Below are 14392 nucleotides of genomic sequence, written 5' to 3'. Positions count from 1 at the left end.
CCTTCACGGATTCGTGACCGCGCCTGCCCGCTTTCGATATGAAAATCACCCGTGCTCGTCTCCAGGACTGTGGTACATATCCTAAAGAGATACAGCTACAGTAAATCTCAACAAGCCACGGCACAACCCTTTCCTGCTGCTTCTGTAGCATTATGCCACCTGGGCCCGGAGATTTATAAACAGAGAAGGTGTTTATAGCCCAGCCGATCTACTCCTCGGTAATTACCGATTTGATAGTCTCGCACGCTGGAGTCGCTGCAAACCCTCCAGGGAAGGCACTCACTTACAGTCCTCCTCGCCAGCGGGAAAGTGCCTGAAGCCAGCAGCAATAAAGTTTCACCAGAAGATTCGGTCCAAGAGCCTTCTGACTTTTTAAGAAAGGATGAGCTCTTATGTTCCATGGACAGAATCTTGCTGAACCTCGCGGATTGTGGTGCTTTCGATGTTCTGACAATTGTGCAACCTTGCCGACTTGTACTTCTTCAGGCAGCCCTTGTATTGCTGTCAATATTTATGCCTGTGGCAGATGTTGAAGATTTCCCTGGACAACTTTCTAAGGCTAGGGAGATCTTCATTCCACCACGGTGGCAGTGTCATTTTGCTGTAGTTAGTAGGGCACGAGACTTTAAAGGCGGTATTGAATGTCTTTTCCGGGGCCCAAACCTTTGACTCCAGTTTGTCTGTCGTTCTAATCTTACCAATTTGCGCACCGACGAGTTTCTTCTTAATTACTTGACCAAACTTTTTCCAGTCGATCCTTCTGGGATCTCTGAAGAGTTTGAAGACCTCTGTGGCGAGGTCTAGACTGGAAAGTAACCAACTGTGATCTGAGAAGGATCCCTGGTCAGACACTCTATAGTTTTTCACCCTAAGAATCCCATTGTTGGTTATTAGGGTAATATAAAGAACCTGCTCCCAACCGTCATAGTTCGAACTTGGGAAATGGAAGGTACTGTCCCTGTTACACACCGATAGGTTTGAAGTAATAATAAAATCAAAGAATGACTAACCTCTCTCGTTGAATTCCGAGCTGCCCAAAGCGTATGCCTTGCATTGCCCTAGCAGCCTATCAACAGTTTGGCCCTCTGTGTTGCTATGATGTTCGTCAAATTTTGTAGTTCTTCTGGCGGAGTTGATCGGTCGTGAGCCATATAAGCCGAAGCCGAGGAAATACATGCGGTCTTTAGGTCCTCTAGGAGGAAGACAATCAAATTAGCCGAGGCGCACTCCGCGTGCTACAGATTTATCTGCGTTACCCTCAGCACGATCTGTTTGCCTGGGGGTTTCGTCAGTCCCCGTCGGACCGTCGATCCTCACCTCCTCGAACAGCAACGTCGATTGGATCTAGGTCGTCGTCGTCGAACACTTTTACCTAAACGTCCCTGACTCCGAACTGCACATTATAATCGACCTTTTCCAGTGCCTCCAGGCACTCTCCGTTTATACAGAGTAGAAAATCTGTTTGTCTGGGGTTCCTTCTCCTTGATAACAACCCAGTCTGCCATGGGAATCCTAGGGTTTGCAGGTGCAATTCCTGCGCCTCACTTTCTCCATACGTATCTTCGGCAACCAGATGCGTGCGACCGGTATCCTGGGAATCTCGTCGTAGAGGATGACATTAATCTTTACACCCCTGACACGGACTACCTGAGAGGAATCAAAGCAGCGTGTGTTTGCCTTCGACACCTCTGGCGCTAGTTTACAGCTAGCAGAATTACCATCCGCGAGTGCAACGCGTAAGTGGCTCCTGCCCACATCACTGAAGGTTTTCGTAGTTCATGGCTTGTCGGTTGGCTGGTTTTGCGTAATTTTCTTCAGATGTTCCTTACCATCTGGGCTCTTGCCCACTCTCCTCCGCTTGTGACCTCGCTCGACCTCGTCTTAAGATCGATTACGTTTCAAAGCGATGAGCTTTGCCTTCTGCTCATCAGCCAGGGGTTTGCTGTTGTATTCCTCAACAATCGCCTGGTATTTAGCGAGATTTTTTTCATCCCGCTCGTCGACAGTACCGGCCTGCTTATTCTTAGCAATCTTGCTGATCAACATGGCCTTCTGGTGCTGGCTCTTGAGCAGGACACCAGTGGACCTTCCCTTTTTAGTCGGTTTCCGGTAACCGACGTTCTTGTCGGTCTTTGCTTTTGAGGGATCCGCGACCTCGAATGTTTCGGGTTAGGAGTACTATGTCTGGTGCTCGCCACACCCAGCTTGACGGCAGTGGATTCCAGGCTGGAAACCACTAGTCCGTCTGCCACCTCGCTCCAGGAGGTCCCTGCAATTGGTTTCAGCACAGCGGTGCCACGGCTGACGCCGAGTGTACTGCTCTCGACGACTACTGTTCCCTGGCTGGATGCCAGCAGCTTGTCCTCCGATGATGCGACTGGCATCACCTCCTCTTCGTCTATCGTCGGTTTATTTATTTTAAAGATTGAGTCCATGTCTTGGTCCCGCGAGTAGTCCGGGAAGAATGTCCACCCTGGGTACCCCGGCCACCAGAGTAAAGGTCTTATTTGAAACTGAAAGTTCCCAAGGTATTCAGAGTTCGCATACTAAAATCCAAGCCAGTGGGGCATGCAGCCCTCGGCGTATGGTTTCCCACCTTGGCTTGAGTTCTATTACCACCTTCTCCAGTGCAGGGAGAACGATCCCTGCGCTGTTGCTTCGGCTCATGCTCCCGCCAGATCTACTGGCCCCTAACACATGACCAGCAGACAAGCAGATCCTCATCAGTTGGGAAGCCTATTCCCAACCCGGCCCTACACACTCTTGGCCCATCTGAAAACGGTTTACAGCGACCACCCCGAGTAGGTCGTGTGACGACTTGTCGAATTATGGAACTTTAAGCTGAAGCATAGTCAGACCAGGCCGCCATATGGTAATATAATATTGTATGATAATATAATACTATCAGCTTTATTTATATAAGTCACGATTGTGGTCTAATTTCTAAGAAATTTTCCGTGAGAGAAATCATTACTTTCCAGCCCCCGCACTCTCCCGCCTTGCATCAAACGTCAGAACCCAAGCTAGCTTTGGAAAGTGCTCATCGAAACCATTGATTTGACATCCCACATGACTATATTCGCAAAAAAAAATTGACACCTCCCTTTTGCATGTATTGACACCCCCCCCCCCCTCTCAACGTGGAACTATGTTAAGGTGAGGACAGTTGTTGCTGAACCTTTACTTGGAATTTCCTCCCTTCTAGGAAGCTAAGCGTTAGCTTACAGAGGTGCGCATGGAAGTGAAGGATGTTATTTAGCTTATAAACGTATGCCGTATGATGTGGAAAGCTTTTCTAATGTCAAGGAGACAGGCTATTGTAGGTGTCTTGCGATTAATTCCGAGTAGGAGGTCGATTTTCAGGACTAGGAGAGCATGCTCAACCGAACGATCGTTTCAGTTGGTAAACTGGATGTCCGGGTTATAATTGTTTCTATTGCAATGCTCATCTATCATTGACTTGATGGTCCGCTCGAAGATTTTGGCAAATGTTGAGAGGATAGAAATAGGCCTGCAGTTTCCGGTGTGGTGTGAGCACAGCTACCAGGTCGGAGGGAAATGAGTGGTGGTATAATGTTGAGAGGAAGTTTTAATTATTATGGAGGGAATGTGTCAAGTTCGGTCGACCTTTTACTCTGATCAACATCGCCACCATTTTGGATTTGACAAAGTTAATTTGCGGGTTTGAGCCAGAGGGTCTGTTTGGGAGGAGACGGTACTCAAAAGATCCAGCGGGTTTAGCTGTTTGAAAGTGGGACAGTGAGGATCGGAGAAAGTTAATTGATACATTGACTTCAGCTTCAAAGCTTTGGTCAAGCATGTGCAGGGTGAAGTGTTGGGCTTTCATAAAATGGTTAGCAACCACGTTCGCTTTTTTTTTTTGTGGAAGGATGTGATTCCAATTGGTAGTTCTACCAAGTCGCAGGAATATTTTCCTGAGATCCCAGTATGTGTTCGGGTTTCGGATCCTTTCTCGGATTGAGGTATCGAGAACATGGATCTCGTTCTTTTGTAGGGATTACTGCCGAAAATATGTATTTCTAAATAATGTCCGCCGTAGGTCTTTCTTGTAATGAATGTCTTGTAGGACATCTTCTGTGAGAGAAATTAGGTTACGAAAATTGAGGGAATGTGTTGACACGAATTCGTCACATTTCTCCTGAATTGCTTTAGTATACTGACGACCCGTGCAGCCAATTATGTCGCTGGAAACTTTCTGGTTCTGTAGAAGTTGGAATTGGGACAATTTGTCTTTCAGGGATCGGTTTATGAGCCATCAATTGACGAATAACTCGATCGGAGAATGGGATGTCAAGGATGATGGTATCGTGGTCACTGACGCCAGGGACGGTTTCAAGGAATGGGCCAGTCTTTGGATTCGGAATTATGTTGATATTGATGAATATCAGGAAGTAGTGGAGGTATGAATAGCTCTTCCTTACATTATAAGTAGGAAGTGCCGTGCTAAAATGGGAAATATTACGTGCAATGGGGTTTGTGGTCATCCAAGGGTCATCCAACCAGGAAGTGTGTCTGAGTTTTGCCATTTGCTGATTTGCCAGTTGGATAGGATTTGATGGTGAATAGGTTGTTCGGATCAAATAATTCATTGAAGCGGTAGAGGGAAATGACTTATACGAAGCCGAATGACGTTTCACTTGAGACGATGGCACCCTCTATGGACTTAAGGGTACTGATAGAAAGAAAGATTTGAGTTGTGAGAAATTTGTCAGAGACATGTATTGCGGTGCTTGCGAGAAGGTATGAAGGACTTTGATTTAATTGATGATGACAAACATTAAAGTTTGAAAATTAAGGTTTGTATCGGCAGTGCAGCGTGGTTTCACACAGAAACACTCTTTAATCGATTTTTCGGTTAGGAACAGTTTGAGCACGTACCTATCGGCCCGACCGACTCTAGCGTTAATGTTCAACTCAGCGCCTATGATTAAATGCTATAATGTTGATCATCACGTTGAACATCATAAACCGCTGGGACTATTCAACAAACTGACGGAGGTGAGGGATAGTTTGGTTAAGCGGTGCATGTAAGCCCGGAGCGCTTGAACGGGATGGAGGGGCCCGTTCTTGAGCGTTCGTCCTCTTTATCACTTTGACGAAGTTGAGACACTTATGACAATTGACGGCCACTTGTCTCACAGCTTAAGCACTTGGGACTTTCGTCAGATATCCTGGAAAACTCCTCTGGCTCGTGTGTGCCGTGACATTTGATGCAATGGCAGGTCAGTGTTGCATGGCTGATTCGCTGGCACTATATTATTAAACTCATAATTTAGCTGCAGCAGCAAATAAAAGAAGAAAACTATATGAACGGAGAAAATCGTCTGATGTGTGTTCGCGGTGGGGGAAAAGCATAATCTCTTAGCACTCCGATCGAGAACGCCCATTGTACTCAATTCCCCCGTCTAACAGAAAATCCCAGATTCCTTTATTTTTCGCAGGATTACCGTTAGTGGATGTGATGCAACTCGTTGCAACTGGGGCACATCAGCGCCAAAGATCTGATGTCTGATATGTCCACATGCAGGGCATTTACATAGAAAATGTTCTGTAGATTCCGTTTCCCCATTACAGAAGGGGCACGTATCATCATGCACAATTCCTATTCTTGATATATGTCCCATTATAACCAGCATACCCACAATCGTCCTGCTTTTCGACAGGATAATCTTTGCAGTATGCCTGTTAGGTCCTGACAGGTAGGTTTTGGTTTGTATAGCAACATTAAGGCTCTGCCATCTATCATTAGGGGAAGCTTGTTTATAACTTATGAAGACACTCTTAGTCAGTGCTACTGATACTCCAATTACTGGTTCCGGGTCCGGCATAGGAAAAATTGAACCCTCTTTGGCTAAGGCATTCGAGATTTCATCAATCAATTTTTGGGTAATATACCGTGAATTAGGAGGAGAATAGAAAAGCCAGGCAGGTAACAGAGGATCTCCTATGGAACGTGGAGGAAGAACAAAAAATAAAATGGCTCAGATCAAAATGATAAGCGAAAGAAACATGATTCAGTAATGAATTCTGAGAAATTGAACTGTTAGAATGGAAAAGAATTGATCCCTCAACTTTCCAGACGGAAAAGAAGATTAAATTAAATCCTCAATTTCACCAATCACATTTTACATCGTCCTTTATCGTTAAAACCGCTACCCCAAAAGACTTGTAAGTAAACGACCCGCGTAATAATAATAGATGCGCATATAAGTTACTTAAGGGTGTGTGAGGGCCGTTTATTTTTTGGCTTTTTTTTAAAAAATTTTGTGAAGAACTGGATAGAGATACAAATACAAATTTTTCACCATATGTTTATTAATATCTTGAGCATGCGTAATAATTTTTGTAGCCCGATCGCATAGTTCGTTATTGAAATACGGAGCAATTTATACACCCATCTCCTAGGATTATTAAGAAATATTAAAAGCTTAATTTTTGATGCCGTGTTAAACTTTTTTTTGTTAATTTTGGTGTTTTTTCACGGCTTCTTCAATGAATAAAAAAAGAACTACTGAATGAATCGCGATAATTACGAGCTTTATTACGGCGATCGACATAAATCTGGCATGTGACTTATCACGTGTTTAACACTATAATTTCCCAACGACTCCGAATATCAAAAAATCACTTTACCCATATATTCTACACTATCTCAAGATACAATTTATGCCCAAAAAAAATTCGATTCCGCGGATCCGACACACGGGAGGACCCCCTTAAGAAGCACTGTCATCTAATTTGTGATATAACCGACATACTAGATGGAAGGAGTACTAAGGAAAAGAACTTTTTAATGGCAATATGCCAACAAACCGTCGACTAGACAGCACTGAAGCAGAACCTCCAATAATAATCGACAAAGTTGTGAATATTATTAAAAAAATCGCAAAGCAGCCGGACCAGAAAATATATACAACGAAAATTGCAAACTCTCCAACGAAATAGTTTGCAATTGTGCTGGCTCTTTAATTCAATCTGTAATTCAACAATGTTAGCAGTAGTAGTAGTAGTAGTAGTTAGTAGATATCAGAATGGGATGTATTTTATGTATATAAATGGTTGTCATTCATCCCTTGGTGGGGTATAGCGTGTCAAACACACCTGTGTACCATCGTTCACGGTTTATTGAAATGCGCCTCAGCTCCCTTCAGGATGATGCCCGCCGTCCTCTATTGTTCTGTGCCAAGCGCTCACGGGGCGACCCAATCGTTAGCCAACTTGAGAGAGTAGTTTTCATTGCATGTTGTACCCAGCAATGCAATTGTCTCCAATCGTTAGTGTGTGACATATCCATTGCCACTTCCGCCTTCCAATCACATCGTCAACGAACTGCAGGCCTGTACGCCGAGTAATATCAAACCAGCGTTCACTAATGCTTGAAGCTTTCGAGTGACGTGGGGGTAACTTCCCTTGTGCTACTCCCATATATCTACGCAGAAAGAACACTAGCCCAGAACAGTCTCAACTTCATCTTGACCTATTACGTCATACGGCTTCCAGTTCGATGCCACCATTGGCAGAAACTACGCTTCCTATATATGTAAATTGATCAGCACTTTCGATGCTCTGCCCATTAACGCAAATAGGAAGAGTGCGATGATCCATCGCCCTGAGAATCTTAATTTTGTTGGTTTTTATCTTCAGTCCAGCATTATATGCCTCTCTTTCCAAATCCACGGCCATTCACCCAAGATCCATGACCCGGTGAGAGAGTAAACAGATATCATCAGCGTAGTCGAGGTGTTGGAGACAAAATGTCATGATTCATTGAACTCCTTCACGTTCTCCCGACAAGGCTGCACGAAGAAGTATGACGGTTTCGTCCAGGGCAGAGGCAACTCATCAGACGCTGCCTCACCTCCGCCCTGGGAGCAGCGTGACCGAAGTGGTTACAAGCTGGTATTCACTCCCTTATATTTATTCAAAATCACAACATCTGTGAGAATTATATTGAAGACAAAATCGCCTTGGAAAATTCAGGCCTAAACCGGCCGAAGCTAAACTAAAATTTTTGTTTAAGAATTAAGGGATTCCTAAGTACGCCATCCACTTAATGGCGGACCGAACCAGTTGTAAAGCAACATGCTTCCTCGGTTCTGATCCACGGAACCCTCATCCTTGGGCAAGCACCCAAGTTGCAAAATATGTGACTTGCGACACGAAGAAGCAGGTTTTAGCTTAACTAGTTAGTAGAAATAAAATATAAATTGAAGCGGTATATATATACTGATCTCAAGGGAGGCATACATACACTGGTGCAGTAGAAAGGACTTCTTATCAACTTAAATACCCTCTTGTTGGTCTAGGGACTGATCTAGAACCTTTTGAGATGGTACACCGGGGTAAGTCTGTTTAGTTTAGGGACAAACAACTTATAGCGCAGCGATGCCGATGGTACTGACACTCCAATTATTGATTGGCGGTTCGAGCATAGTTAAATTAGACCGTCTTACGCTGGCGCATCCGAGATTTTATTTCCCAGTGCACCTAAGTAGCAAAGTACTCAGAGTAGTTAGGCCGTATTCAATCTATAAATAGATTTCAATCGATTTCTTCTGAAGCAATTTTGGGGTTATTAAAGGACAACGCCTTCAATGCAGGTATCTCTCGCTGCATATTGCAATGCATCTGCCGCTCAATAACCTCGTCAATAACTCAGGTTGCCGACCTTAGGATTTCATTTACTTCAGCCTGAAAAATCGTTGCATATTATCTCAAAGGAAAAGCCTACTTCTCGTTTTTCTCCGAAAAGTAATTCCCTCCTCCTGGCTCGTAAGCATGTTGCTTTTAATTTAATGGATGCATGCGCTAAGCACAAGCGACCTGTTCCTCACCTTTTTAAAGTTTTGTGTAAAACAAAACCTTATTAAATTCAGTTTAATGTCTGTCTGGCTGCGGTGTTAGGTTTTACATCTGTTGGAAAAGTAGAGAGTGCGAGGGTGGAAAATAATCATTTCTTTAACAGACCCATTCTCAGAAACTACCCAACCAAAAAATCTGAAAAAATCACGAGACTGCCGCTATATGGTGCCTAGGCTCCGAAATACCCTATATAACGATGTCTGTTCAAATAAAATTAATAATAATTACAATTTTTAGTAATTGGCTGCAAAGCCCCATTAAGTTCGTACTAGTACCACGAATTTTACAATGTAGGCTATGGCATATAGCATGATCCTACCAAGTTTGGTGTAAATCGCACTATTACTAACAAATTTATAATAGGTCGGAGTTGTCGCTTCTATGCAAATCCAAAACTTTGAATGTCAGTATCACGCGAAAATGGATATTCTCACAGAATATATGCTTATATTACGTGCTAGATTCTAATGGGACAAATGGCCACTCGAATATCCTTATATAAGAAATACACAGAACCTTTCATATCTGAAGCCTCCAGCTTCCGGTTTCCCGACTTGTTTTATGTATATGAACCTTTGCTCCGTAACATGAGGAACGATGGAGATAACTTCAGTTATCACCAATACTGCTGAATCCGAAAACATGGTAATTTTCGAGGCTACCATTATGTCGAAACATTTCATTGCTAATTTAAAATTAACTATGATATCGCCAAATTGTATAGGAAGGATTTTCAAATTTTCCAGGGCTCATTGCATCGATTATGGATTGCCCCGGTCTAAAACCATACTGTTATGGCAAAAGGCCTCCCATATAATACACCGCGTCAGACGATCTTGACTAACAGTTTCCTCGGTGTGTTTAACACACTGAGAGGATTATGTTGATGGCAATTCGGAATCTGCCCTTGCCTTTGCTTATCAATTTGAAATTTTTATTCCGGTCCCCTTAGAAACCTTCAAATCCGGGGGGAATTCTTTCCTTTCCATCACACAAGAAATCCAAGTATTCGGGTAGCTAACTTATGTCCGAGGTCAAATGGGTCCCTATTAGTGTCACTGACTACCTCCTACAAGCAGCATGCTTTTTGCCTATTGATTACGTGATCTAGTTCCATCGTCGCTGTTTCATACTCTGTGAATCTTTGAACACCTGTCATCACTCTGAAAGAGAAACTTGATTTACGTCTTATTTCCTTATATCGCAGTCCTTGCCGAAGTTATAGCTTTCTTGAAGCACGCAAATGTTGGTTTTATATCTTGGCTCACCCAATACCTGGCTAGATTTTGTTCTCAGGTTATGGTATGATAACTCCCTTATTCAAGTCGTTACTTCTGGATAATCCCATTTGCTCCGTTTACCTCTATTGCCAAAAAGTGTGACAGGACCAAAAATCCAGGTGGTACGAAGGAAAGGAGGCTTTAGCTAATAGTCACATTGCCGAAAAACTGAGATAAATATCAACTAGAATGAATAATTTAAATGTATTTGACTTGAATTTTTGAAGAGTCTTTCAGGCTTACATTCCTTGAGCACTTCTGAAGTGAAGCCTTCAAGAACCTTTGTAGTAATGTATGCGCTACATATTAGACTGATAAAATTGACGGAATCAGATGAGATTACATGAGTCCGAGTAATTGATGATGATAATGAAGATTCTCCACACGGCGACAAAATTTTGTTTTAATTAGGGAGTTGTCATGTAGGAAACTTGCAGATCCAAAAATAAGGAGAACGTCAAGCTTGCCCATGAAACCGATGAACTAGCAAATTTTCGAAGAGTGTGATTAAAACAAATACCCGCAGAGAGATAAAGGTTTTTATAGAGGTTAATGCCGAGGTGATGCACATTTTACAGCAGCAAACTTAACTATTGATGACCACCGGGTGACCATCGTGCCCGATCCTAATGGTGGTAGGTAAGCTTGAATAAAAAGGAAAGAATAAGTCTACAAAGAAACCTAAAGATATTTTAAATTGTATGAAAAAGACACCCTTGAAAGGACTCTGATTAGAGGCGAACCTAGAATTTTAATGAGTCTCTGAAAATTGTGTTAGGGTCACCGAAAACCAAATTTTACCGTAAGTTACGTGCATCAATCTTTTACTAAAAACATTCAGGGATTATTCCTTCAGCAAGAGGGGACTGCCATAAAAGACTTGAGGAAAGTCCAGATTTTCTCTCCAGTACGCTGGAATTTTATTATAGCCTTTTATTATAGCTTTTGACAAATGACTAAGATCCTTGTTTCTTTCCAATATACTAATTCACTGAAACGAAAAATTTTATAATTAAGTTCGAACTATTTTTCTTCCAGCTATTCTCGAACCATGCGCTAGTGTCATCGCCAGCTCAGAAGTTCTGACAACAACCTTCGATTGCGATAGCTATCCAGACTCCAGTGATCGTAATGTATGCGAAGATCCTACCAGACGTGGTCGCTGTCACGATAATGAATTCAAATGCTTGGACTCATCCTGTATTCCACTTCAATGGAAGTGCGACAATATTAAAGACTGTTCCCTGGGAGAAGATGAGGAAAATTGTCTCCTTTGCGAACATGAGGAGTTCCGATGCCAATCAAACGACAAATGCATTCCAGATAAGTGGCGATGTGATCAGTACAATGATTGCCCTGATGGATCCGATGAGGCTGACTGCTATGATTACGACGATGAAGCAGGAAATCCTGACAATGAACGATTAACCAATCCTCGAGAATTTTCTTTTGCCAGCGTTCAGGAGCCAAATAGTCCGAAAAACAAGCCATATTTGACCATTTCATCCGACGATAGTCACCTGAGTGATGAAAGTGAATTATATGATGACCGTTTTTTACCAACAGCTCCAGATAACGACAACGACACAAACGATACAAATCAGGAGGAAAGTGGGGAAATTCAAAAGGGAGAGGCTAGTGGACGTGTTGTTATAGGGGTCCCAAAAAATATTGGTAAGTTATAGAACATTCAACCCTAGGAGGCAATTCAAAATCATGTTCTTTACTTGGTAGCAAATTTTCAAGACAGTAAGGAAATAATGATGACCAGTGACTCCGAAAACGACTTCAAATATTCAAAAGCTAATCAAACGTTACAATCCACCACAGTACGAACAGAGGAACTCACGCCTGGCCCGAATCAGTGTCCAAATGGAGAGCTCAGATGTGTCAGCGGAAAGTGCATAACTGTTGAGCAATTATGCGATAAGGTATAGTACATGAAAGTATAAATTTGTTGACGTAATGGGGCATAAGAAATGAAGAGCTTGGGCCCCTATTGCCAAACTTTAAAGGTGTCGATATTCAATCCTTCAACTTCTATTTCAGACAATCGACTGTCCTGATGGTGCCGATGAAGCTATGTGCGTCTACAAGGAAGCTCCTTCAACACTTTCCTAGTTAATCCCCTTAGCTTAGCGATCAGAACCATTTTATTCGCATTCATTGCCACCAATAGTATTATTCTGACTAGCACTGTCTGTACATTGCATAATGTTCAAAACAACTCTGCGCATCATTTTATTTTATTCTTCATTTTCGGAAAGAAATCGTCACAAACGCTGAACACAAAATTGTAGACTACGCTCTATTGTTATTACTTCATTTCATTAGTTTGTAAGGCAAGCATTGTAAATATTAAACATCTTCTCACCTTTTCACTTTTGTATTGGATTAGTCACAATTTGAGGGACGGATTCGATTAAGATCATACTCAAATCATTAAAATATGTAATGTATATTGTAAAATCGTTTGTATATAAATCTTATGCTTTTACTATAAAATAAATTTTTTAAAAATCATATTTACAACATTTTAGTCAATTCTTACGACATGGCAATCTAATGCCCGAAAAATATTCTGAATTTTAATTTTTTAATTCAGTCAAAATTTGAAGCTGAGAATAACAGGGACATTTTTGTTGTACATACGCAGCTTCGTGGTTGCTAATATTTCCGTATTCTTTCGACCAAAATCTTTCAAAAAATTTTTCAGTCCATTTTACCACTATTGCTCTCAGTATAGAAGAAAATTGAAAATCCAATTTCTTTGCCTCGCCCAAACTTCTTTCAAGACTTAGTTAGTTTAGTTCAGCTCCAAGCCCTCAGGCCTTTGCTAGGCCCATTGTACTATCCCCGGATATCACCTACTCATCGGCCTCTTACCAACGGCGTTCGCAGGCTTTAGCGAATCTGAGCACATTCTCGAGAGACAGAGAATGCGCAGACTCTTCGTTGAAGAAAGCCTTACCAAGGTATCTTCATCTGAGGGCTGAGGAGGCCGGCAGCTACATACGAAGTGCAGGGCCGTCTTTTCTTCCTCCTCGCATTAGCCTCATATGACCGAGACCACCACTTCGTTTTTTTTCATGTAGTAGTTTAAGGGGCTAAAAGCCCTACAAGGGTGCTCATGTCCGACTTCTTAAGGGACAACAAAAATGCCCCTCTAGTGCCCCCGGGTTCCTTCACAAAGATTTTCGTCTGCCGACGGGAGTTCAAATTTCTCCATTCGTCTGCCCGAATCCTTGCCATTTCCCCCTTCAAAGTAGACTTGACAGTAGATGGTCGGATGCCAAAAGCTAGTTCTGTCCCCGCCATTGTGGATTCAGAACCTTGGCAAGCCAGTCTGTTTGTTTCCTCATTACCAACGATGTTTGAGTGCCCTGACGCCCACACCAGGAATATTTCGTTCAGTCGGCCAAGTATCAGCTGCATCTGATGACAATTCCACACCTACCGACTTGATTGTCGTTGCTATTTGGTGCTGGTAATGCTGCCCGACTGTCGGACCAGAATCGAATGATGCGACCCCTTCATTTGTTCCGCAAACATTTTTCTGCTGCCATTAAAATGGCATATATCTCCGCCTGAAAACATTTTTGTGAGAGGTCGAGCTAGTTCCATAATCGGATTTCCAAAAAACACCCCCGCGCGCGATCCGTTTTCCATGACTGACCCATCGATAAAGATTATTAAGTCTGTAATCCCAACAGATTTGTGGCCATTTATCGAACATTCTTCTCTTTTGGTGAGTACGACGGAGTATGTCTTTTCGAAGACGAATCTAGAAACCATATGATCGGCGAGCATTAGGGCCACCTGATGTTTGCCAAGAAATTTTCATATGGGCGCATAACCGTATGATTGACCGCCTTTCCAAATGCCAATAGTATCAAGCCTATATGCGTCATTAGTTCCTTTCCGTTTTACTCCAATTGGGAGTAAATTTAGAATAGCTTCGAGTGCCACAGTCGGCGTACTACTCATCGCTCCAGTAATACTTAGGCAACCAAGCCTCTGAATCTGCGTCAGCAACTTTCTGGTGTTGACAAAAGTACAGTCTCGGCCACAGTTATATACTAGACAGGTACCACACTCCCCCTTGCCCCGCAAGGGGGGAAATCAGTGCGAGTACGTACGATTTCAAATTGTTTTGCCCTTGAGCATGAGCGAGATGTAACGAAAATCCGATCAGCTGTGTTTGACGTACCGCCCGGACTTGCCAATAT

The 14392-nt window shown here is 42.7% G+C and overlaps 1 protein-coding gene across 3 annotated transcripts in view; it reads left to right on the top strand.

Moving 5' to 3' along the window:
• The window catches only part of LOC119655336, a 312554-nt gene extending 299868 nt beyond the window's left edge, over nucleotides 1-12686 (top strand). For 2 of the 3 annotated variants that reach the window (XM_038061181.1, XM_038061180.1), the window contains 3 exons: nucleotides 11202-11837; nucleotides 11898-12094; nucleotides 12213-12686. In XM_038061181.1, the coding sequence (XP_037917109.1) occupies nucleotides 11202-11837; nucleotides 11898-12094; nucleotides 12213-12284 (905 nt within the window). In that variant the 3' untranslated portion in view covers nucleotides 12285-12686. The remainder of the gene's footprint in view (nucleotides 1-11201; nucleotides 11838-11897; nucleotides 12095-12212) is intronic. The other variant, XM_038061182.1, reaches the window with a different exon arrangement.
• The last annotated feature ends 1706 nt before the right edge of the window (nucleotides 12687-14392 follow it).

The sequence above is a fragment of the Hermetia illucens genome, chromosome 4, assembly GCF_905115235.1.
Source record: "Hermetia illucens chromosome 4, iHerIll2.2.curated.20191125, whole genome shotgun sequence".
In the NCBI taxonomy this organism is placed as follows: domain Eukaryota; kingdom Metazoa; phylum Arthropoda; class Insecta; order Diptera; family Stratiomyidae; genus Hermetia; species Hermetia illucens.
The sequence above is the reverse complement of the archived record's forward strand: the minus strand, read 5'-3'. Positions and strand labels throughout refer to the sequence as shown.